The sequence below is a fragment of the Rhinatrema bivittatum genome, chromosome 9, assembly GCF_901001135.1.
Source record: "Rhinatrema bivittatum chromosome 9, aRhiBiv1.1, whole genome shotgun sequence".
NCBI classification, from domain to species: Eukaryota; Metazoa; Chordata; class Amphibia; order Gymnophiona; family Rhinatrematidae; genus Rhinatrema; species Rhinatrema bivittatum.
Genome location: NC_042623.1, coordinates 152,257,171 through 152,283,740, shown reverse-complemented (window position 1 = coordinate 152,283,740; position 26,570 = coordinate 152,257,171). Strand labels below are relative to the sequence as shown.

General features: G+C 44.2%; 1 protein-coding gene across 6 annotated transcripts in view; it reads left to right on the top strand.

The window, feature by feature from the left end:
• DOCK10 (dedicator of cytokinesis 10) overlaps nucleotides 1-26,570 on the top strand; it is a 401,455-nt gene that overhangs the window by 330,643 nt on the left and 44,242 nt on the right. For 4 of the 6 annotated variants that reach the window (XM_029615672.1, XM_029615673.1, XM_029615671.1 and 1 more), the window contains exons 43-49: nucleotides 5,919-6,101; nucleotides 10,927-11,037; nucleotides 15,408-15,623; nucleotides 16,810-16,867; nucleotides 17,512-17,610; nucleotides 23,660-23,766; nucleotides 25,481-25,603. In XM_029615672.1, coding sequence (XP_029471532.1) covers nucleotides 5,919-6,101; nucleotides 10,927-11,037; nucleotides 15,408-15,623; nucleotides 16,810-16,867; nucleotides 17,512-17,610; nucleotides 23,660-23,766; nucleotides 25,481-25,603 — 897 coding nt within the window. The remainder of the gene's footprint in view (nucleotides 1-5,918; nucleotides 6,102-10,926; nucleotides 11,038-15,407; nucleotides 15,624-16,809; nucleotides 16,868-17,511; nucleotides 17,611-23,659; nucleotides 23,767-25,480; nucleotides 25,604-26,570) is intronic. The other 2 variants (XR_003858608.1, XM_029615675.1) reach the window with 2 other exon arrangements.

Genomic DNA, 26,570 nt, shown 5'->3' with positions numbered 1-26,570 from the left:
GTACCACAGATCAGCCCAGATGCCCACCCAGATTACACGTTCTGGAATTTTTTGGATCCGCTCGAAACGTTTAATTTACTGTCATACTATATTAGGGATGTGAATCATTTTTTGACGATTTAAAACAATCGTCAGATATATTTTAAATCGTCAAAAATCATTAGAGCCGCGATACAATAACAATTCCCCCGATTTATCGTCAAAAATCGTAAATCGGGGGAGGGGGAGGGCGGGAAAACCGACACACCAAAACAACCCTAAAACCCACCCCGACCCTTTAAAAGAAATCCCCCACCCTCCCGAACCCCCCCCCCCCAAAATGTTTTAAATTACCTGGGGTCCAGTGGGGGGGTCCCGGCGTGATCTCCCACTCTCGGGCCACGGCTGCATTAAGAGAAATGGCATAGTGAGGGCAAAATGGCGCCGGCGCTACCTTTGCCCTCACTATGTCGACATAGTGAGGGCAAAGGTAGCGCCGGCACCATTTTGAATATTGGCAATACGGCCCGAGTGCAGAAGGTCTCTCCCGGACCCCCACTGGACTTTTGGCAAGTCTTGTGGGGGTCAGGAGGCCCCCCCCAAGCTGGCCAAAAGTCCCTGGGGGTCCAGCGGGGGTCCGGGAGCGATCTCCTGCACTTGTGACGTCGGGTCACAGGAACCAAAATGGCGCCGGCGCTACCTTTGCCCTGTCATATGATAAGGGCAAAGGTCCACCGGCGCCATTTCTCTTAATGCAGCTGTGGCCAGAGAGCGGGAGATCGCGCCGGGACCCCCCACTGGACCCCAGGTAATTTAAAACATTTTGGGGGGGGTTCGAGAGGGTGGAGGATTTATTTTAAAGGGTCGGGGTGGGTTTTAGGGTTGTTTTGGTTTGCCGGTTTTCCCGCCCTCCTCCTCCCCCGATAAAACGATTTTTTAACCTAAAAAACTAAGACGATCAGATTCCCCCCCCCCCGCCAAAATCGATCGTTAAGACGATCGATCACACGATTCACATCCCTACACTATATAGCAGGACGAAGATTTCACAAGGCTCTTAATTTGTACATAGTTGATTCTCATAGATTTGTTTTAGCCATTTAAATTTGGATTCCTGTTACCAGTTAGAATTCCTTTTCTGCTTTGATACTGTTTATACTGAAGGGGGGTGCAGGTGATGCACCGTCCTTACAGGGGATGCCTTTCAAGTTTTTCTATGTCTCCATCTGCTGGAAGAGAGGCATATCCCACTGAGCTGATCCGTGGGAGGCATATCCCACTGGGCTGATCCGTGGTTCTACAGGAACGAAAATTAGCAGGTAAGAATCAATTTTCCTTACTCTGCCCATATTGCCATGTAGGATCACTTTGATCATCTCTTTAAATTTTCTTAGGGTACCCTCTCCTAGAGAGATCAAGCTAGCAAGCACTAGGCAGTCCTCTTTTGCTTACCAGGCACCCATGCTTTGGAATGCTAAATCTTTAGAGATCCACCAAGATTCAAATTATTTTAATTATGAGTGTAGTTTCTTCTGTACACCACTGATTTTTTATAAATAAGGCAATATATTAAGACAAGAAAGTAAACTAAACACTTCCTTTTGAAAATGAAACAAAAAAAAATGAACGAAATTTAATTCCAAATTAGTTCCAGCACAACAAAAAGTTAAAAGTTAAAGCAGACCCCTCCCTCCCTGAGCCTGCCCACACCCTCCACAGACGCATCACACCCTATCTGTCCAAATGAGGCAAGAGTGATTCTCAGCCACTTCTCCCCTTTTGGGACAGTGTTTAAAAATGGCACCAGCCAGCCCTGAGGCCTCCGGATCACTCAGTACCATTTTGAATAAGGGCCCAATGGGGAAGGAGCATCTGGGGGGTCATTTCTGCCCTGTTTGGATTTCTTAAAACCTGTAGATGGTGTAAGATGGGTCCAGGGTGGGTGAAGGGAGGGTGCAAACAAGCCTGGGAGGGTTCTTTATTTTTCAAAGTTTTAGGGCACCAGCGCTGGGATTTTTGGGTTTTTATTAGCAGGGGAAGAGAGATCCCAGCTGCTTCCTGTCATTTTGATTTTTCTTTTCTTTGGTTCTTTTCATTAGTTTTTGGTTTATTTTGTTTCTAATAAAGAAAATGAAAAAAAAAAGCAAACGGTCACACTCGTAATAGTAAGTCTAGTAAACGCATCTCCATGCAGAAATTATATTGCTGTTTTGTATCTTGTGCCTCCTCAAAGCTGGTTAGATAATAGATCATTATACAGTAGGAAAAAAGCCCCTGCTTTATGATTGACTGTCAAAGGTTTACTCAGTATCAATATTCCAGCATAGTGGTATAGGTTAGATCCATAAACTGTAAAGTGGCCTTTCTTTAAATAAATCATCTTATGATCACAACCTGGACCCAGAAAGCTAAGCTGTACTGGTACATCACCATTTCTAGACTAGCTTAAAGTACATGGCCTTCAACCTTATCCTTCACAGAGCAGCTGAGATGTGCTGATATCTGCCAAAAGTGGGCACGCTGAGAAGTCTTATTGCTCAATTAATAATTAATTTTAAAGCACTGTTACATCTTTTACTGCTTGGGAGGCATTTACATGACTATAATGTTCTCACAGCAGCTAACTATAAAAAAAATTACCCTTCAGGCATATCATGAAATAGACAAGTGGTTAGCATGTAGTTAGAACTACCGGTAATTATATCAAATGTGAATACAAAAAAAGATAATGGGGTTTACTACTGAAATGGTTCTAATTCGGCTCCTTTGTTCAGAATATTTCAGTTGCAGAGGAATGGTGGCAACAGATATGTAAAAGTAACACAAAGATGGTAAATAAACAGTGATAATATTGAATTAAAATCAAACTTTAAATTATATACCATAAAAAAAAAATGGACAAAAGAGCTCTAAAAATCCAACATGGCCATGTTTCGGCAAGTTAGGCCTGCATCAGGGGTTTGAAACCTAAAAACCTATAAAAATTAAACATGAAACATCTTTAAAAAGGAGTGATCGTTAGTCCAAAAAGCAGAGAAATGGTGCCTCTCTGGAGTTATGAATGAAGCAGATGCCAGACACCATAGACTGCACTAGTGCAGCAAGGCCCTCTGCTCTCCTGTATTTACCTGTGTATAAGGAGGAAAGAAACCCAGCTCCTATAGCCAACAGAGCCTTCCTGTTTTCTGCACGGATTTTAAAAGGCACCCATGTGTTACGCATATCTCCTGGTATGTGCGCACATTTTTTTCAGAAAAAGGGGCAGGGCATGGACATGGTCTAGGCAGTGCATGGGCGTAACAGGATCTATGAATGAAACCAGCGCTTAAAAACATACACACACAAGCGCGCGCTGGGTCCCCTATAATGCAACTTTACTTTTGCTATGGATGGTGAGAAAGTGCTGAAACAAAAAGAACTAGGCTAGCCAGTGGGGTTTTAAGGGTCAGGGCTAACTGGTTAAAAGGCAGGCTAATTAACTAGAGGGTTAGGAAGTCCTATCCTTTAGCTGGGCGAACTAGGAATGAAGTGGTTTAACTGGTAATTGCGTCAGCACATGTTTCTATTAAAGTCTCCCCACTTACGTGGTAGAGGCAGCATTTGCGCGCACATCTGTGCGTCCATATAAAGTTGTCCGCACATCTACGTGTGTTCAGCCTGTTTTATACCAATCGTGCTTATACGCGCGTATGTTATAATACAGCCACATCTCTAGAGGTGAGCCGGCGTCGTGTGTACATGTGTGCCCGCTCAGCTGCTTCAAAGTTGCCATCTTAGAGTTTATCACAGGCTCCGGATGCTAACATCCCTGTGGGGCTAGTCCCAAGCAAACCAAATGTTCACTGGTATATGATCATGAAGTGCCAACCAGGACCGTTCAGCATTACTCCAATCGTTTCTCAATTTCTTGGACTTACGATCACTACATTTTAAAGATACATAGAGATGTGAGCTGCTAAAAGGCCATTTTCATCATAATTAATGTATATATATTGTTATATTATTTTTTAAATAAAATATTTCATTTTTAATATTTATAGGTTTCAACCCTTGATGTAGTCATAACTTATCTAAACATGGCTGAGTCAGACTTGCAGAGATCTATTTTCCATTTTGTGTTTTATGAAATATATTTTTATGTTTGATGTCATTCCGTTATTTTGTTAAATAATTTTATTGTCATTTTTTACCTTCTTTGTGTTACGTTTACATTTCCATATCTTGTGGTCAGCTCTTTGCCTCTCCTTTATGCTCCAAAACAGGTCTGCCCCTCACCAAACTCCAGCACAGATTTGTAGAAAAGATTTAACAGTCACTCTGTGCACTATTTCATTCCATTGCTGTGAGTTAAGTCAAATGTATTGGCATTTTTTTTTTGGGGGGGGGGGATTTTCTCATGATTAAGGAGCCCCCCCCGCATCCTTACCTCCTAATAATCATTTAGGGGCATAGAATCACATTAATTTGCCCTTCTAATCAATACCAAAATCTGGATGAGTTTCTTCCATATTTTCCTACGGGGTTCCAGGAAGTTACAATGATTATTCTCCCAGATGTGCTGCTCAGAGTCATCTTATCAGTATATATGTGTGTGTGTAGGGGTAAGGGAGGATTGGGAGGGAAAGCAAATAGAGGCAAGAAGTGGTTCTGGCTTAAAAATGGATGTTTCACACAAGACTGGGGCTCCATGCTGAAGGGTTACTTGTACTACATATTGGTTAGTACCAATTCTAAAAGAAGATGTTACATCAAAATGAATGCAGTAGGTTATAGGGATGTGAATCGTGTCCTCGATCGTCTTAACGATCGATTTCGGCTGGGAGGGGGAGGGAATCGTATTGTTGCCGTTTGGGGGGGTAAAATATCGTGAAAAATCGTTAAAAATCGTTAAAAATCGAAAAATCGAAAAATCGAAAAACCGGCACATTAAAACCCCCTAAAACCCACCCCCGACCCTTTAAATTAAATCCCCCACCCTCCCGAACCCCCCCCCCAATAACTTAAATAACCTGCCGGTCCAGCGGCGGGCCGGAACGGCAGCGGTCCGGAACGGGCTCCTGCTCTGAATCTTGTCGTCTTCAGCCGGCGCCATTTTCCAAAATGGCGCCGAAAAATGGCGGCGGCCATAGACGAAAAAGATTGGACGGCAGGAGGTCCTTCCGGACCCCCGCTGGACTTTTGGCAAGTCTCGTGGGGGTCAGGAGGCCCCCCACAAGCTGGCCAAAAGTTCCTGGAGGTCCAGCGGGGGTCAGGGAGCGATTTCCCGCCGCGAATCGTTTTCGTACGGAAAATGGCGCCGGCAGGAGATCGACTGCAGGAGGTCGTTCAGCGAGGCGCCGGAACCCTCGCTGAACGACCTCCTGCAGTCGATCTCCTGCCGGCGCCATTTTCCGTACGAAAACGATTCGCGGCGGGAAATCGCTCCCTGACCCCCGCTGGACCTCCAGGAACTTTTGGCCAGCTTGTGGGGGGCCTCCTGACCCCCACGAGACTTGCCAAAAGTCCAGCGGGGGTCCGGAAGGACCTCCTGCCGTCCAATCTTTTTCGTCTATGGCCGCCGCCATTTTTCGGCGCCATTTTGGAAAATGGCGCCGGCTGAAGACGACAAGATTCAGAGCAGGAGCCCGTTCCGGACCGCTGCCGTTCCGGACCGCCGCTGGACCCGCAGGTTATTTAAGTTATTTGGGGGGGGGTTCGGGAGGGTGGGGGATTTAATTTAAAGGGTCGGGGGTGGGTTTTAGGGGGTTTTAGTGTGCCGGCTCACGATTCTAACGATTTATAACGATAAATCGTTAGAATCTGTATTGTATTGTGTTCCATAACGGTTTAAGACGATATTAAAATTATCGGACGATAATTTTAATCGTCCTAAAACGATTCACATCCCTAGTAGGTTATGCAAATGCGTCTCAATGTTTCACCTATATTTCCTTCCTCAGTTTCCTTCAGCATTCTTTCAAGGGCAAGCGGATCTCTGCGGATCATTGTGTTATGAGATCCTAAAATGCTGCAACCATCATTCACATTCCACTCAGATGGAGGCATCAGCCCTGCTTTATTTCTTCATGAGAAAGAATTTTGAATTTAACAAACAAAAATCTATAGTTCGATCTCACTTGCAGGTGAGTCAGTGGAAATATTCATGAAGATGTCCTTTTCTCCATGATTCTGGGCTTTCCTCTCTGTGATGGCACCCAAACCTTCTGCTCACCCTGCTGAGACACCCATGCATTCCTGCTGCGGCTTCCTTATAGGCCCAGGAGGCTCTTAAAGAGCAGCCAAGTAGAGAGGACACAGAACGCTACCCCCCAAAATTACAGACAAAAATATCCTCCAGAGGAGCTTTCTTTCAGCATTGTACATGGGGAAAGAGCTGTTCGAAATAGCTGAGTTTTTTCTAATAGCTCAGTTAAAAGTGTATATTTGCAAAAGTTGAAGCAGGATCTTTCTCGTAGGAAAAATGTAAAAGGATCATGGAATGAAGCAGCAGCATGCTGTACCTATACAGTTTTTTCCTTCTTTTTCAAGATTTTATTTGAATTTATATTTTCAAACCCACAGACATGAAAAGAATCATTGTATATAGTGCTATGGAGGTCATTTTCAAAGCCATTCACATGCATAAAACACAGAGTTATGGGTGTAAATGGCTTGTATAAAATTGTGCTGGGATTGTGCACATGAAAGTATTCACATTCCTCAATTTAACTCATACTTTTATGGGCACAAAAAATAAGCATTTAGGTGCGGAACTGGGGTAAAGTTGGGATTTACATGCCTACTTTTCATTTTATAAAGTATTCACATAAATTAACCTGCACAAGTACACCTTGTAAAGAGCAGCTGTAATTTTCTATGAGATACAGTTAGTGTGTTCTTAGGAATAATTTAATCACATTGGCTATGCTTAGGTAATATTAAAAAATATTTATGTGGTTAAAACTGGATTTTACCCATGTAAATACACTTTACTCATATAAGTGGACTTTTGAAAATTGCTACAATATATGCCATTGAACTGTTAATAGATTTTACATGCATAAGTGCACGTTATGGGGCGGATTTTAAAAGGCGCGCGAATAGCCTACTTTTGTTTGCGCTCCAGGCGCAAACAAAAGTACGCTGGATTTTAGTAGATACGCGCGGAGCCGAGCGTATCTGCTAAAATCCTGGATCGGCGCGCGCAAGGCTATGGATTTTGTATAGCCGGCGTGCGCCGAGCCGCGCAGCCTACCCCCGTTCCCTCCGAGGCCGCTCCGAAATCGGAGCGGCCTCGGAGGGAACTTTCCTTTGCCCTCCCCTCACCTTCCCCTCCCTAACCCACCCGCCCGGCCCTGTCTAAACCCCCCCCTTACCTTTGTCGGGGGATTTACGCCTCCCTCCGGGAGGCGTAAATCCCCGCGCGCCAGCGGGCCTCCTGTGCGCCGGGCCGCGACCTGGGGGCGGGTACGGAGGGCGCGGCCACACCCCCGGACCGCCCCGGGCCGTAGCCACGCCCCCGTACCCGCCCCCAAAACGCTGCTGACACGCCCCCGAAACGCCGCGACGACCGGGCCTGCCCCCCGACACGCCCCCTCGGAGAACCCCGGGACTTACGCGAGTCCCGGGGCTCTGCACGCGCCGGGAGGCCTATGTAAAATAGGCTTCCCGGCGCGCAGGGCCCTGCTTGCGTAAATCCGCCCGGTTTTGGGCGGATTTACGCGAGCAGGGCTCTGAAAATCCGCCCCTATGTGTGTAAATGGCTTTTGAAAATTGCTACATTAGTATGTTATATTTACGCGCATAACTCCTTTGAAAATTACCTCCATAAGTTACACGGGTTGTTCTAGAATTACCCTTCAAATGGTTGACTTCCACAGGGTCTCAGATTAGTGTATTTGTCAAACAGGTTAACATTTGTGTACACTCAGCTGAAGCAGATTTAATGCCCTAATTTCTTGACATTTTAACCTTGGCTCCACACGGTCTGCAGAGAGGTGGCTGTGGGCTGTGATTTAATGTGCAGAGTAGCTATTGTGCAAATGAAGGATAGGACTGGGATCCCCACACCCACTCAACCAGCCCATTTCCTTTTTCTCTTATCTTACTGATAGACCCTCTGCTATGTTAGATAAGTGGTGGCTATCTTTAATTAAATCCCACAAAATCTTGTTGATTTTAACCTGAGGCTCTTATCTGTCTGTAGGTCTTAACTAGATTGTAAGCCCACTGAGAAAGAACTGTCTCATGAGTTTCTGCAGAGTTCTGTATATATCTGGTACTCCTCTAGAGATGACTAATAGTAGTAGTACTAGTATAAACTCATTGGAATACAACAGCAATATTAAACTTCTCACTGATGCTCATAGTGCTTTCTGTGAAGTGTAAATATGTGGCCTACATATAGTACATGAAAGGTATGAGTTAAATTCTAAGAGGATAAGTTAAAAGTTGTGCACACGCGCTCATATACACATCTATATGGGCATGCACAAAGTTACGATGGTATTTTATAACCTGCACGTACAGTATATGATATGTGCAGGTTATAAAATACACACACATATGTGAGCAAACATGTGCGTGTATGAAGAAACGCACATTGCAGACGTTCAGATGTATCTGAATAAGTAGAGGCACTTATCCAGATCAGTTCCAATTTATTCTGCTAAGTAGTGGCAAAGCCAGATATGAAGCGCTTTTAGACTCATCTGGCTATCTGACGTAACCAGATAAGTAGTGTTTTAAGACTTATCCATCTAAGTAGCACTTTTTCAAACTTATCCGGCTAAGTAGCACGCGCAAGTTATAAAATCAGGAGTCGGTGCGCACAAGGGGGTGCACAATTGTGCACCTTGCACGCGCCGAGCTGCACTGCCTTCCCCTGTTCCCTCCCCTATAACCTAACCTTCCCCCTTCTTCCTCCCCTAGTCCTACTCTACCCCTCCCCCGACCTTTGTCTTAACTTTTGCGCGCAAGTTGCGCGTGCCAGCTGACTGCCGGCACGCGATCCCCAGCACAGCTCAAATATGGCCGCTGTGCCGGGAGCCTGACCCTGCCTCCACCCCGCCCCGGACTACCCACGCCCCACCCCCTTCCCACCCCTTTTTGCAAGCCCCGGGACATACATGCGGCCCAGGGCTTTATGCACGTCGCCGGGCCTTTTTAAAATAGGCCCGGTGTGCGTAACCCCCCCCCCCACTCACGTAAACCCTCTGAAAATCTGCCCCAATGTGCATACATTTGTGCACACAATATAAAATACATGCACATGTGCCCGTATAGCTGTGTATATGGGCACACGTGCGCTGGTTTTACAGTTAACCTTCCATCCCATGTAAGTCGGCTTTTACACACCCAAGTCCAGGGATTTTCTAACATGCATGTGGCAATGAAATAATCAGTTTTACCAATTAGTCTGCCAGTTCACCTAGTCCATCTATAGCTCGTGAAGACCCTCCTGGCTTTTCAGTCTGAAATCCCTCCATTTCACCCAGACCTCCACCCAATCATATTTTCACTTTGAAGAAGTTTACAATCACTTACTTCAGATATTGAACAGGAGTAAATATACGCGGGTAAGGTATCACATATACATGCATAAATTGCTCCCCAAAAAGCCCCTCACCTGCTTCATTTTTTTACAGATTTACAATGTATGTTGAGGTTTCTAAAATAGCACATCCTCGCATATACAATATGCTATTTTATACATATTGGAGTAATTTTAAAAAGAGTAACATGTATCAATGTAACATGCTGTCAGAGCAATTTTAAAAAGCCATTTATGCATATAAAGTGCACTTACTCATGAATATCCTATGGACAATTCAATAGCATATATTGTAGCAATTTTCCAAAGCCCACTTACAAAGATGAAGTGCATTAACACGTGTAAAACCCAATTTTACGAGTGTAAATGCTTTTTTAAATCAGGCCCATAAGTGCTATGTCTTATGCATGCGATCTCTGAAAATTCACCTTTAAGTGTTTGCATTACTGTGATGTATACTTTTTCTCATAACAACAGCAAAATAATGTGCGGCAATCAATGAAACGGGACAATACCACTCTAACCAAAACACTAGTATTTTAATTCAACATTTGCACACAGCAATTGTGCACAAAGGTTTAATCACAGAGTAAAAATGAGTAATCACAAAGAGCCCAGACACAGCCGTGTTTCGCGTCAGGCTGCGTCAGGGGGACCAATCCCAAAAATTCTTAGTAAGCATGAACCTGCAGCTTAAGTCGCGGCAAAACCGTGGTTATGCGGCAGTAGAACGAAGCTTCAGAACAAAGGAATCCCGAGCGGACTCTCTTGCATGTTTAATAAAGCATGAAGAGGATGGGTTTGTCCCCCGGGACCATCGCAGAGAAAGACAAACAAATTCAGGAGTCGGACCCGAAGGTCTCTAATGCTGTAAACTTATGACTTTTCGAGGTGTATGTGCAGTTAGCAACAGGGGGTCAAAAGATTTATACGCCTAGACCCGACATCTTGGAGGATTCTGTAGAACCAACTTGCACATGGAAAGCGTTATCCCAGTATTTTGCTGTTGTTTACCTAAATGTGTGTGCTCTTTACTCCGCTCTCCCTGTATACTTTTTCTCATAAACAGCATCACTCACCAACAAAATCTCTATCAGCTGGATTGCATAATAAGATCTTAATTTAAGCAAGATGGCACATAACTTAATTATCTGCATAGATTTGTTGCTGTTGTATTCCATAACATGTAGTGAATTATGAAAAATGATAACAGAATAAAAAATGTTAATGTACATCGGGTACTGTGAATACCCCTGCCATACATTTTTGAAAGAATGCCGGTAGATGCTAAGCATTTCATAACATGTATTTTGTATCATGACTAGAAACTTCTTGCAGGGACAATAGTGTAATATTTTATATGCCTTCCTTAACATCATTCTAACTAGTTCATTGTTATCTTTTTGACACTGCAGCTCATCAAAGCAGTCAGTCAGCTGATAGCAGACGCTGGAATTGGAGGCTCTCGCTTTCAACATTCGCTTGCAATTATCAATAATTTTGCAAACGGAGACAAGCAGATGAAGGTGAACAGCATCCTAAATATTGTGTAAACAATTTTCACTTTCTAATCTTTCTGTATTTTCCAAATGACATTTGTAAAAAAAAAAATCTACTTGAAATTTTATTATTTTTTTTTAATTCTTTATTTATTGTTTTCAAACATTAATACAATAAATAAAATTGTACTTGAAAATACAAACAAAGGACAAGATCTTGAAAACATACATCTAAATAAATCCTTAAGTTAACTTATATAGATAATGCCTTTGTTCAACATCTATTAAGGTAAATCATAGTGACAAATCAGCGTTTATTATAGCGGAGCTTATACTTAAAAAAAAAAAAAAGTAAAGAAAACATTTTCTAAGGAATGTTTGCATTATTTGATGACCTTCCTTTTACAATAAACCCGTGAACTAATTACCAAGAAGGCTTCTGAGATCCTCTGGCTCTGTAAACATATAGTTCTTCCCTTCCAGTTTTACTAGACATCGACAAGGATATCTCAATATAAAAGATCCACCCCTTCCCAATAAATCTTTTCTTAATAATAAGAATTTTTTTCTTCGCAATTGTGTAGTTCTTGCACAGTCTGGAAATATCCAGATCTTCTGACCATAGAACGTTTTTTGGCGATTGCGAAAGAAAAACTTCATTATCGTATCTTTATCTGTTATGAAAGCACATTGAACTAATAAAGTACCTCTTGATGTTACCTCAAGTTCTTCTTGTGATTTTTGTATCAAATCTGAAATATCCAAGGAACATTCCTTGTCAATTTTTGGGTCCAAGGATGCATCAATTTTCTCTTTATCATCTATTAATTGTTCTTGTTCTACATTCTTTTTCTTTTTACCCAAGTAAAAAGCTCTAACAATTATCGGGAGACATTTTTCAGGGATCTCAAGGATTTGCATCAAATAGTTTCTAAACAACTCTGTTGGATTCAATTTCCTAATAATAGGAAAATTGTTAATTCTAAGATTCAACGATTTGATGGAATTTTCTAATCCTTCCATCCTCTTAAACACTTCCGTTTCAACTAAAATCTGGTGATTTTGAATTTTTTCTACTTGGGATATTCTTTTATCTAATTCTTTCATATCTTTTTCTTGTTCTACCAATTTTTCTGAATTTTGAACTGAGATATTTGTATTCTTCATAACCATTTCAGTTAATTTATTTATTGATGCATCCATCTTGACCAAAAAACTCCAAACATTATCCAATGTAACATTAGCTGGCTTAGAAATCATTATATCAGAATTAATAACAGCTTCAACATTTTTATGAGGGTTGTTCTTTTCATATTTCTCTATTTTAGGGGTACTACAACTCTTTGGGGGGGGAAGTAATTTACTTGAGATACTTTTCTGTTTTATCCCTTGATCTAAATTTACTATCACATCTACATTTTCTTCCTGGCATAATATATTGTCCAGAGCAGTGGTTTTCAGAATTGTTCCTTCCTGATTACTTCCTGGGTTTTCTGGGGATTTTACTCCCACTGTCCCAGGTGGAGGTGGTGTTCGGGTGCCCCAGGGCTTAAAGATGTTTCCTCGACCGGAGGGAGCATATCCCGCTCTGATAATACTCCTTCAATGGTCTGCACATCTGGGGAGTTTTGGGTCATCCACTCAGAGACTGATCTCTGGCCTGAGTCTGCCGTCATCACACCAATTGGAGGCTTTATTTTTGCCTTCCTCTTAGTGTGTGGCATTTCATCAATAAACAAAATTTTTTCAGTAGGAAAATAAATGTCCCGGGCAGGATAGTATCTGATGTGAAAAGCAAACTGTTCGCTGTGGTCACTTGATGGAGGGTGAGATTTGAAGTTGAGGAAAACTTAAAAGGGTTAATATAATATTATAGATACACTTACGTTACAGTCCTCGTATATATTCTGCTACTTCCGGCTACTCCCGGCGAAGCCCGGCAAAGCCCGAAGACGCGCGCCCCTTTAGCGCGCGGGGCTTCAGCGCGCCGGCGGCAGCTGCGCACCGCTATAGTGCAAATTTATAATCAAGGAAATCAAACTAACTTCCGGGTTTGGCCACGCCCCTCCGGCGGCGTCAGTCGCTGGCTGCAGGTCTCGCAAACCGTCGGGGCAAGTTAAACAGCTCACCCCCGGGATAACAGCAAGCGAGTCCAGGAAACAAAGTATGTCCTCCTTCTCCTCTCACCCTCAAGGAGCGAGAGGGAGCGATTCAATTTATACAGGCTCACTTCCGGGTCCGAGTTCGGCCACGCCCCTCCGGCGGCGTCAGTTGCTGGCTGCAGGTCTCGCAAACCGTCGGGGCAAGTTAAACAGCTCACCCCCGGGATAACAGCAAGCGAGTCCAGGAAACAAAGTATGTCCTCCTTCTCCTCTCACCCTCAAGGAGCGAGAGGGAGCAATTCAAATTTATACAGGCTCACTTCCGGGTCCGAGTTCGGCCACGCCCCTCCGGCGGCGTCAGTCGCTGGCTGTAGGTCTCGCAAACCATCGGGGCAAGTTAAACAGCTCACCCCCGGGATAACAGCAAGCGAGTCCAGGAAACAAAGTATGTCCTCCTTCTCCTCTCACGCTCAAGGAGCGAGAGGGAGCGATTCAATTTATACAGGCTCACTTCCGGGTCCGAGTTCGGCCACGCCCCTCCGGCGGCGTCAGTCGCTGGCTGCAGGTCTCGCAAACCGTCGGGGCAAGTTAAACAGCTCACCCCCGGGATAACAGCAAGCGAGTCCAGGAAACAAAGTATGTCCTCCTTCTCCTCTCACCCTCAAGGAGCGAGAGGGAGCGATTCAATTTATACAGGCTCACTTCCGGGTCCGAGTTCGGCCACGCCCCTCCGGCGGCGTCAGTCGCTGGCTGCAGGTCTCGCAAACCGTCGGGGCAAGTTAAACAGCTCACCCCCGGGATAACAGCAAGCGAGTCCAGGAAACAAAGTATGTCCTCCTTCTCCTCTCACCCTCCGAAATTTTATTATTTATTTATTTATTTTATTATGAAACTTAGTAAACAAAAATATTAGACAGCTGGGAATAAACTTTCCCCAGACTTTTGATGTTCTAACAATATGCAAGGCTTTACCACATGGTATACTTCACTGAACTTCACAAACAATGCTTTGGGACTACATTGGCAAATGAGTTGAAAACAAGCTATTTCTGCAGCCTCCTAGATTTAAAGTGAGCTGCCACCACTACTGATTGCAGTGGGTCTGTACTAGCATTTACAGAGTTGTCAATTCATCTCTCAGGTCTTAAAAGAAGGGCAGGGTGAGCTGGGATCTCTGACCCTCTGTGGTGCACTGTTCCTGTAGCCATATTGGTAGTGGCTCACTCAGTCACCGTGAGCTGAATGGTGCCTATGCTCTCATGCCTCTCGATGATGGTCATAAGGACATCACGAGAGTATGGGTAATGTGCGGTTCAGACTTACTGAGAGCCAAGAGGAGCCCTGAGTTGGCAGCACCATGCTGAGGTAGACAAAGTGTATTCTCACACCAGCTGCAGAGAAAATGGGGTGTGAGGTTGGCCATTTAACTGAATTTAAATGCTCAGATTCTGGATGGTCCCAGGACAGGATTAGGTCGGGGGGAGGGAAAATTAGGAAACTGGCATTGCAGTAGCAGATGTAAATCCAGCCAAGCTATGCCTGTGTACCCAGCACCAGTCTGCCAAGAAGTGGAGCCAAGTAGCTGCTACCAAGCCCCACTCTCATCCCCAAAGCCACTATCTTGCAAAGAGAAGCTCCCCCAACAGCCATCAATTCACTTGATCTTGCAAAGTCTGCTCTTGTCCTTCCTCCCCCTGGCAGGCAGTAAACTTGCCTCCCAGACACAAAGCACTGATTTTTCAAAATCCAACCCACTAGAGATCCCCCCAGCCCTGAAGTCCCGCTCTGGCAAAACCCGATTCTCTAGCAGCAGATGGTCTCCCATTCAGCCCAAAAAGCGCCCTGATCTTTCCAAACCCCACTCGTACCTTCCTCCCCCACCTCCAAACCTCCCCCCCAGAATCTGCACTTATGATTCTGGAGCACAGGAGCTCTCCTGCCAGCAGCACTGCTCAGGGTTGAATGGCATCATCCACTAGTGCTTCAGCAGAGTTGTGCATGAAAAGCCCCCTAACCATAGCCATCTGGAACTGATCAGCTATCTTGGCCATCAGCAATTTTTTGAAAATTTCTCCTCAAGTCGTTTTACTGTTACAGTTTTCAGTTAACTTAGTGTTGAGTCTTGCTCCAAGAACTGAAAAAAAAAAAAAAAAAGGATTCTAGTTGGGAAATATTCTGAACTTAAAAGTTAACAATTCAAAATACTTATTTAAAAAAAATGCAGTCTGACGTGGTATGAATAATATAACATGAACAACTGAAAATAGAACTCATGTGTTGTTACCTTTTCCAAAGAACAATCACTTCCCAGCCGAGGTGAAGGATCTAACAAAACGGATCAGAACTGTTTTGATGGCCACAGCTCAGATGAAGGAACATGAGAAGGATCCAGAGATGCTCGTGGACCTCCAGTATAGTTTAGCAAACTCTTATGCCAGCACGCCTGAACTGCGAAGGACATGGCTTGAAAGCATGGCAAAGATTCATGCCAGGAACGGTGATTTATCAGAGGTAACAGAAAAAGAACAATAGAAACCTCAACTGATAACATATCTGAGCTAGGCATAGCCTTTGGGTGGGAGATGGGATGACCCCTGAGAGTAGTGAAACATGCAATGAAAAAAAACAGGTATTGCATATTCACAATAAAATCTGAAATAATCACCACTGTGGTCATTGTATAAACTCCAAAAGCCAGAAAAACGCATGTAGATAAATAGATGGTGAGTCCCCTGACACTGTCCTGCAACGGGAGGGACAAGACGGGCAAGCAGTTCATATGAACTGCTTTAAAAGCTGCATTTCTTGAAGCTCTGGAAAAAAAACTTGTATGATGATTTGACAACTTTTTAGTTTATTCTGTATTTACACGCATTTTTCTGACTTACGGATTTCCTGGGTGCATGTGTTTGCACTTCTTATTTGCTTTGCCATTGTATAAACTCCAACATATACTCGTCAGTACAGTGCTGCATGAGGATTAATAGCATTTCAAAAAATGACAGTCTTGGCCAGTTTGATCAGCCTACTGTACCAATACAAGAGAAACCTCCTCCCAACACTAACTTTTAAAGCACAGCATGTAGCATTCAAATAAGGGAGGGCATAAGCACAGCACTGGGGAGCTAATATGTTACCATTTTTCATAGAACAGATGTTTTCAGTTATTAGGAGCTAAAACGTGCTGGAAATAATGATGTACTATTCAAAATAAATATATAGATGGGTAAACATTGGTTTTGGCAGAAATGTTACCTTTTATTAATCAAGTTGGATATTTCCTTTCTCTGTTTTAATGGGCAAATTCAGTCCTTTTTTCCACTTTTTCAGAAATTGGCTTTAAAGCTCTTTCGTTTTGTTTTTTTATTTGTACTAGCTAAGGGCCGATATTCAAAATGATCTAGCTGGCTAAGGAGTTAGATTGATAAGATCTGCCGTTTTGAGAATATTCCGCCACCGAGCGGCTAAATACATTTTGGGCAGTCCTAGGAGCATGATCAGGTCAGAGGTATTAGCTCAGGGCCAAATTTCCTAACAAGTGTAATGCGCTGACATGCATTGATTTGCATGTTGTTTATCGACAAGCCCGGTTAATCTCAAGGACAGCAGACTTAAGTCTAGCCAGCAGCCCCTACCTGCATGTACACTGGCGGAGGAGAAACTGAATGTGATATTTCATCTTTCTGTCCTGTTACAGGCTGCTATGTGCTATATCCATATAGCTGCTCTCATTGCAGAGTACCTGAAAAGAAAAGGTAAGACAAGATACTCAGAAGGCACTATCTTCCTTTCTAAGGCCATGTAGCCAATGGTCTGCTCGCTGGTTTCACTGTTTTCATTTAATCTTTCGTATTCTTCTCCAAGCATTTCAGATTCCAGCGTGATATGGCACTATGGCCGCAGTTCTCAAAGCATAAAACACGGGTTTACATACGTAAATGGCTAGTTCTAAAACGGCCTGAGGATTGTGCGCCTAAAGGTTTTATGCATGTGTACTTTTACGTGCACACAAAAAGAGAAGTTCCAGGGGAGGCAGGGTTGGGATTTACACGCATGCTTTTAGTTTGTGCATAAATTAAGCCACACAAGTTACACCCTGCAAACAGCAGGTGAAACTTTCTGTGGGTTGGTTTGTGTGTGTTCTTAGGACTAATATCCAAAGCAAACCTCTGCTTTGGAAATTGACCTAACTTATGTGCTTTGGCAGCCCATAATTTACATGGGTTGTTAGAAGATTACCCTCCCTAAGTGCATCTTAGGCAGTGATATCAGGATGCTTTAGTTGAATTTATGGCTCCTTGCTACCAAAAAGTGGTTGCATGTCCCATCATCTAATTTGCATGTATTAACATGTACAAGGTACAGAGCAGTATTCTAATGCTATGTTGCACTGCTGTAGGTTACTGGAAAGCAGAACAGATTCACACCTCAAGCATGCTTCTGGAAGATGCACAAGCACGTGATAATAACCTGTTACTAACAACTCACACTGGAGGAAGTGAGTGATTTAACATTGCATGTTCCTGAGCCACAGATCAGGTTGTAGAGAAGTATATTTTATCTTGCTTATATTGATATATCACAAAGGTATTTTTCTTAGGGCTCAGCTAAAAGAATCATGCCTGGTACTGTTCATGAATACTTATTATACATATCTAGGCATGGCGTTTATTGTGCTGAAATTGTCTTTTTTATACGATCTGCTTATTTGACAGTATTGCTCAGTTCATAGCAAAGTAAAAGAAACATTTGATTCATTGTTAACAGCAAAGGATATAATCTGTAAAACTGGTTTTACATGAGATTTAGTTCTTATTGGTGCAAAGTTCTGAGCAAATTCAGAAGCCATTTCATAGTAAGATCACTAGACATTGAGGGGTAGATTTTAAAAGAAGCGCGATCAGCCTACTTTTGCTTGCGCATCAGACTCAAGCAAAAGTACGCTGGATTTTAGTAGATACGCGCGGAGCCGCGCGTATCCACTAAAATCCTGGATCGGCGCGCGCAAGGCTATCGATTTTGTATAGCCTGCGCGCGCCGAGCCGCGCTGCCTCCCCCCGTTCCCTCCGAGGCCGCTCCGAAATCGGAGCGGCCTTGGAGGGAACTTTCCTTTGCCCTCCCCTCACCTTACCCTCCCTTCCCCTACCTAACCCACCCACCCGGCCCTGTCTACACCCCCCCCTTACCTTTGTCGGGGGATTTACGCCTCCCGGAGGGAGACGTAAATCCCCGCGCGCCAGCGGGCCTGCTGCGCGCCGGGCCGCGACCTGGGGGCGGGTACGGAGGGCGTGGCCACGCCCCCGGGCCGTAGCCACGCCCCGTACCCGCCCCAAAACGCTGCCGACACGCCCCCGCAACGCCGCGCGCTCCGGCCCCCGCCCCCCGACACGCCCCCCTCCGAGAACCCCGGGACGTACGCGAGTCCCGGGGCTCTGCGCGCGCCGGGAGGCCTATGTAAAATAGGCTTCCCGGCGCGCAGGGCCCTGCTCGCGTAAATCCGCCCGGTTTTGGGCGGATTTACGCGAGCAGGGCTCTGAAAATCCGCCCCTGAGTCTCCAGGACCATAAAATGGTCTTGTCTGCATATGATCTCCCGGCCATCTGGACATCTTGGCCTAGATTTCCCAGAATTCCATGGGATAGATGTTAGAAAAACCAAGACAGACTTAGGGGTAGATTTTAAAAGGGTTACGCGCGTAACCCCCGAAAACCTACTCCTGCACACTCCGAGCCTATTTTGCATAGGCTCGGCACAAACCCCGGGACACGCGTATGTCCGGGGACTTCGAAAAATGGGCGGTCCGGGGCAGGGCCATGGGCAGGGGCCGCGGTCCGGGGGCGTGTCCAGGGCATGGCGGCGGTCCAGGGGCGGTCCGGGGCATGGCCGAGTGCCCTGACACAGCGGCCTGTGTCGGTGCCTTATGCACCAGCAGCGAGTCGGCGCGCGTAACTCTACGAAACAAGGTAGGGGGATTTAGGTAGGGCTGGGGGGTGGGTTAGATAGGGGAAGGGAGGGAAAGGTGGGGGGGAACCAAAAAAAAAGTTCCCTCCAAGGCCGCTCCGAATTCGGAGCGGCCTTGGAGGGAATGGGGAAAGCCATCGGGCCTCCCCTAGGGCTCGGCGCACGCAAGGTGCACAACTGTGCACCCCCTTGCGCTCGCTGACCCCGGATTTTATAACATGCGCATGCAGCAGCGCGCACATGTTGTTATAAAATCGGGTGTACATTTGTGAGCGCCAGGTAGCGCGCACAAATGTACCCTGCGAGCGCAAATTTAAAATCGGCCCCTTACTTTTTTTTTAATGTACTTCCTAATAATAGGTAAAATTGTACTGGATTGGGCACTATAGAAATTAAATGCCAGTAATCATCATTTTAGTAGTAATTGGTTTTAAGAATGTAAGCATACCATGCAAATGGTCCTCTCTCAAATACTTGTGATTTTTTTTTTTAATTCATATTCAGTTAGAGATTAATTCACCTAAATTCTTTGGGAGTCATTTTTAATACCATTTCCATGCATAAAATCTGGGTTTATGCACATAATTAGATCCTTATAACATTGTGCAAAAAGTGTGCACATAACCAGACTTTGCAATACTCTGGAGATAAAAAAAAAAAAAGGTATTCCAGGGGGTGAATTTGGGATTTATGCACTGGGAGGATAACTTTCAAAGAACTGCTAATGGCATAAACACAAGTACATGGATGGCCACACAGAGTATTTTATGAACCCTGCACATCACATATCCACGTATTATAAAACATGCATATCTTTACCCTGCAAAATACACGCATATGTATGCTTATGTGTGAGTACATGCAATGCATTAAAAGCAAGTATTTCAAAGCACTGAAAACACATACTTTTCCTATCTATTTTTTAAAAAAAATGGGGCCGATTTTTTAAAAGCCGATGTGTGACAATCCCGGGAGATACGCATGTGACTGGGCCGCTCTGAAAATGCGCTCAGTGCGCACGCGGTCCAGCCACGTGCATATGTCCCAGCATGTGCGGAAGGGCCGGCAAACAGAAAAGGGGTGGGCTAGGGTAGGGGCTGGGCAGGGCAGGGCATGGGCAGGCAAGGACAGCGCCATTAGGTCTCTCCCGGTGAAGCGCGCGCCTGCAGCCAGCCGGCACGGACAATTTACTTCTGCTCGGAAGAGCAGGTAAGTTACAATTTTTTTTTAAATGACGGTACTTGGGGGGGGGGGGTTAGGGGTCAGGGAGGAGAGGAGAGGAGAGGAGAAAAGAGAGGATGGTTACTTAGGAGGTTCAGAAAGTTCCCTCCCAGTCCGCTCCTTTATTGGAGCGAACTGGGAGGGAACTGGGGAAAGGCCCTGTCCTGTTGGCACACATGTCTAAAAAAATCCCCCCCCCCCCCCCCTTTGTGCGCACCTGCATAAAATCAGCGGGTCCATGTGCAATTTACCTGTATATGTAGAAAGGTAGATTGTAGAAGCTTTGAGTGTGCAAAAATGGGCACTTAGGTGTGTAAGTGGATCGAGCATTAATAGAAGGGTGTGCACCCAGATAAAGGGGCAGGGCAGTCCAGGATATGAGAGAGAGACTCTTTATAAGGCTCAGTCTTTATGCCCCATTGTAAGGGGCACTTTGATTCGGGTTGAGTTTTCAGGAGGTGGGTTGGGGTTGGGGGTGGGGGGTGTTGTTACAGACACATTCAGAGTTATTCATTGTAAAATTGACATCAGTAAAGAATTTAAGACCTTATAAGTGATGAAAAGGAGTTGATTAGAATTTTCATCACTTATAAGGTCAAAAAATCTTTAATGATGTGAATTTTACAATGGATGCCTCTGAAGGTGTCTGTAACAACATCCCCCTAACCCCAACCCACCTCCCGAAAACTCACCCTGAATGAAAGGGCCCCCTTACAACGGTCCATATATAAATTGAGCCCTTTAAAGAGGCCCTCTCTCCAACATTCACCCAACTCCTGTGCCCAGCAGGGAACTGTCGCAAAGTGCCACACATAAGACATGTGTATGCAGCTACAACATGCATGCACAAAGAGCATGCATGTAACCTACACACATAGGGGTACATACATGTGTGCGTCCACGTGTGTGCGCTACCCGGCACAACGCACATGGACACACAATTTTATAACGTGCGCACGCAGGCGCACACATGTTATTAAAATCGAGGGCGGCATGCACAAGGGGGAGGGGTTGAAAAATTCAATTTTTGCATGGGACGTATCGCGGCCTTCTCCAGTTCCATAACCCCCTGCCCATACTCCCTCCCTCTTCCCCTGTCCTCCCCAGCCCCTTAAAAGGCCCTACCTTTTTTTTTCTTTGTTTTAGAACTTACGCCGGCAGGCTGCCGGCGCGCGGCAAATGGCTGCTGTACCGGCCATCTCCAGCTCCACCCCGCCCCCCTGGACCGCCCTTTTTCTTCTGCCCAGCTCTTGTGCGTGTAACAAGGGTTATGCATGTGGCCAGGCTCCTTTTAAAATGCGTGCAGTGAGCGCAAGCCCCAGCCACACGTGTAACCCCCCGTGTTTTACGTGCGCCGGCCATTTAAAATCGGGCCAATAGGTTATAAAATAGCACATATTTTTGTGTGCAGTGAGATACACGCATTTATGGGCACATACACAGCCCTTTTAAAATCTACCTTTTATATTTTACTTCTGAAAACAAGTAGAACTTACTTGCATAAATCAGGATTGTAACATGTAAGTTGGTATATTTTAAAACATGCGTGCGTAAGTGAAATCACCAGTTTTACCAATTATTTGTTTTTTTATTTCGAGGCTTTTCTATACTGAGGTTTAGCAATTAGCCTTCACCCCGGTTTACAATAGAACAATTTGTTACATAGAACGGAACAGGAATATAGCGTGGTATAGTTTATATCAAACTGATCGGGTAATAACATTACTCCATCAGTTCGCCCAGCCCTTCTCCAGATTATGGAGACTTTGTTGATTCTTCAGCCTGAACTCCCTCCAGTTCACCCAGACCTCCCACCCAGCAAATAGTACACAATAAGTACATTTAATATCATTTACACAAGATAATTAGCAGGTGCAAAATTATATAAATAAGTTGGCACATCTACATGCGTGTCTTTTAAAATAATGCGTTAATGTTGCCCCCCTCCCAGAATGCGTATATGTGCATGTGAAAGCAAAAATGTGCACGTATGTTTGAGGTTTTTAAAATAGCATGTGCACGGGTAGATGCTACTTACTCTTCCATATGCTAATTTGTATGCACACAAGTCTTTGAAAATTCACCCCATACTTTTGACTTTAAAAGATATGCACCAAATTAACCTGCACAAGTTACATGCTGCAAAGTGCAGGTGCAACTTTGTGAGGATTCGTTTGTGCATGTTATTTCGGATAAGTTTCAAAGCAAATGTGGGTGTTTGCTTTGAAAACTGGTGTAACTTATGCATTTCGGCAGGTCATAAATGATGTACGTTGTAATAAGATTACCCGCCCTATGTCCTGTGGAGGGTGAATATTGTGTTAAAAAGAAAACACCAGATAGCAAGCTGATGTTCAGTAGATAACTAATAAATAGTACCTATACACTTATCCCAGGCTGGTAAAAGATATTCAGTACACACGGGAAAGAAGGCCAACATGGATGCTCTGATAATTGCCTGGAGACATGCCTATAAATATTACTTCATGCAAATGCATTTGAGGTCAATGAGATGAGAGCTTGAGGAGGCCTGCAGTATTCTTCCCATACGGCCCCTCTATTCCTAAACTCTTCTCATGCCATTCCGCCCCCTTTGGATACTTTATTCATTGTACTGATCTCAAGGGGGTGGTATCCTAAGAGTTGCAGAGTAGAGAACCAAGCTTCGTCATACTGCCCAGATTTGACGTGTGCAGAGGGAAGGCGAGAACATTTTCTTTTTACTTTTTTTGATTTTGACATACATGTGAGCCTTCTGTAATCTCTGTAGAACAGACTCTGTAATATTCAATAGTTTGGGGGGGGGGGGGTCTGCAATCATACTGTCAAAATTTCAAGGTTTGCTTTTTCCCAATTGAATCTTACAGAACTAGGGCATGTAAGTGTCTTGGAGCACGTTTCGACGAGGCAGTGTGGTAACTGACATATGGAAAAGCATTTTTGACTTGTTGCTCATGGTTTGAGCTGATTATCTTGTCAAGAGCGTGATCAGACAGTTTCTTTTCCCAATTCTAGATGTTGATGACGAGAGCAAAGTGACTCTACATATTCTGAAAGGAATAATTTGAGTGGTGCATATTCCAAGTGGGAGATGATTTAAAACTCCACATCATGTGGGTTTACTTAGCTTTCCTGAGATATACATAGCTTTTGTGCCTTGTTTTCTAACATGCAGTGCAATTATTTTTGTTTGCAAAACTTGCTGAATATTTTTCAGCCAGAATCTTTTCTAAGTCACTGTAGACCTGTTTGACTAAGGCTTTTCTTCCATTCTGTATGTCTAGGAAAAAAAGCTTAGTACATCAGGCCCTAGCTTAGGTGAATCAAGCCATTAAGCCTTAAAGATTTCTGTTATTGTGTTTAAGGCTTGTTTTCCTTGGGCTGGCCAGCATTTCTGAGCATTACACCAAATATTAAAGAAGAAGGAGCCATGAAAGAAGATTCTGGAATGCAAGACACACCATACAATGAGGTCAGGGAAAGTAGCACATGTATCTAGTCCATACTGAAGGAGTCATACTGTGAAGTAATTATGCTGAAACCAGAAGTCCTGATTTTAAAAGCATTTGCACGCATAAAATTTGTAAATGCACTTTACCCATAAAGAGGGCTTTTGAAAATTGCTACAATATATGCCATTGAATTGTCCATAGGATTTACTCATGTAAGTGCACCTTACATGCTTAAATTGCTTTTTAAAATTGCTATGATAGCATATTACATTTACACAGGTAATTCCTTTAAATTTCCCGATCCTTTTTTCTTTGCTTTCTGAGGTAATGTTTTGAAGAAAAAAAAAAAAAGAGCTATATACTATATACCCCTTTGAACTGTCTTGATAGGGCGTAGATTAAATGTGAGTTCCTGTCACCCAGCACCTGTATTTCCAGCTATAAGACCACTCAGTTCTCCTTCCTGCTTTTGACTTGGCTCACATTCTCACTGGGATCTTTCCAGTCATTGAGAGCTGGTTGCTTATGTACCGCATGAGCGCCAGGCCCTTTCTCCTGAAGCTTGATGGGGAAATAGGGAGGGCTGGAGTCTCGTAGCTGGAGAAGGATGAAGACTATTAGGTGAATTTTAAAAGCCCTGCGCGCGCGCCAAAGCCGGGAGACATGCGCACAAGTTGGGTCGGTGCACGCCGAGCGGATTTTATAAAGCACCCGTGCACTCGCATGTCTCCTGTGAACGGCACAATCCAAACGTTTTTAAAAAGGGTCGGGGCATGGGCATGTCGAGGGAAGACCACGAGAAGTGCGCTTAAATACTTACGTGCCCAGGCGCGCACCGGTGATCCCCTGCCACGCAACTTTACCGCTGCTATGGATGGCGTGGGAGTGATAAAATATTAAATGTCTAGGCTGGTCAGCGGGGTTTTAAGGGTCAGGGCTAACAGGGGGAAAGGGAGACTGTTAAACTAGGGGGGTTTGGGAAGTCCTGTCCCTTGCCTGGGTGAACTGGGAATGAACTGGTAAAACTGGCAATGGCGTGGGCGCCCGCCTCTTTTAAAATCCCCCCCCACTTAACGTGGTGGAAGCGGGATTTGCGCACACGCTTAACATTGTGTGCACATCTGCGTGCGCTCAGCCTGTTTTATACCATGCGCGTATATACGCACATATGTTATATAATCGCTGCGTCCATGAGCCCGAGCCGGCAAACGCGCGCACATGTGCACCCACTCAGCTGTTTAAAAGTTACCTTCCCGATATACATATGTATAGATACAGACACAGTATATATTGGGGCCTTATTCAATAAAGATTTTTTTCCTTTGGCACAGTATGGGAAAAACACATTTTTTAATAATACCCAATGAGTATAAGGCATTATAGAGCAAAACCAGACCTATATACATGTTTCATTCATTATTTTCCAGCTAGAAAACCTTTTTGAGAAGGATGCTGATGTGAGCTAGCTGAACGTAACTCTCTGAATTTATTTAAAAATCGACATTATGATTGAATTGTTGCAGGATGTCATGTCATGAAAAAAGTGTGACTGTACTTGTAATATACATTCACATGCATGCAGGCTGCAGACCTGTATAATGCACATTACACATTAGGTACCGTTTTCAAATCAGAATCAAACTCTTTTTAATTAGCATCACGATAATATGGTGCATATTTTCTGTACCTTGCAAGGTTTGTAAGAGTTGTGTTTTTTGATTTGTAACACTACAGAATATCCTGGTGGAACAGCTAGAGCAGTGCGTGGACTATTTGTGGAAGTCTGACAGATACGAGCTCATTGCAGATGTTAACAAGCCTGTCATCGCAGTGTTTGAGAAACAAAGAGATTTCAAAGTAAGTTTGGTTTTGAAAAAAATTGAACTTAAGAAGATAAGAACATTTCCAAATGTATTTAAGGTAAAGAATGAGAAAGACTTAAAATTTGCTGTCACTCAGTGAAGACATCTAAATTACCTCTGTGGTGCAAAACTATTACTGGTAGATTCTAAAAGGGCTGCACGCACCAAAGCCAGGAGATACGCGCGTGTCTCCGGCCCGCGCGCGCCGCACGGATTTTAAAAAGTGGCCGCGTACGCTCGTATCTTCCAGCACGCGCACAAATGCAAAAGACAAAAAAATGGGCAGGGCATGGAGTCTGAGCGGGACATTTATTTATTTATTTAGTTAGCATTTTTATATACCGACTTTCCAATAACAGAGTTACTGATCAATTCGGTTTACATATTAACAGTAACATTGACATGTTACAGGGACATGGGAGGTTCGAATCCCTAAGTAAAAATGCATGCGTAAGTACTTATGCGCACAAGCACACACCAGGGTCCCTTACCGCAGAACTTTACTTCTGCTATGGAGGAGGTGTAAGTAGAAAAACAAAACAAACTAGGCTGCTGAGCAGGGTTTCAAGGGTCAGGGCAGTTAGGGTAAAAGAAAGGCTAGTTAGCTGGGGTGGGGGGTTAAGGAAGTCTTATCGTTTAACTGGGCGAACTGGGAATGGACTGGGGAAACGGGAAGAGCCGTCGACACATGTATCTTACAAAATCCCCCCACTTACACGCTAGAGGCGGCATTCGCGCATGCCCACATAAAATTGGGCGCAAATGTACCCGCGTCCTGCCGATTTTATAACGTGAGCGCGTATTCGCGCGCATGTTGTAAAATGGACGCGTCCGTGTGCTCACGCTGGCAAACGCGCACCAGAATGAACCTTACCATCTATGTGAACGGGATGATTGTATGGAAAAATGTAATCGTATTCTGGTCTCATTTCCATAGGATCAGTTTATTATTTTCACTATTT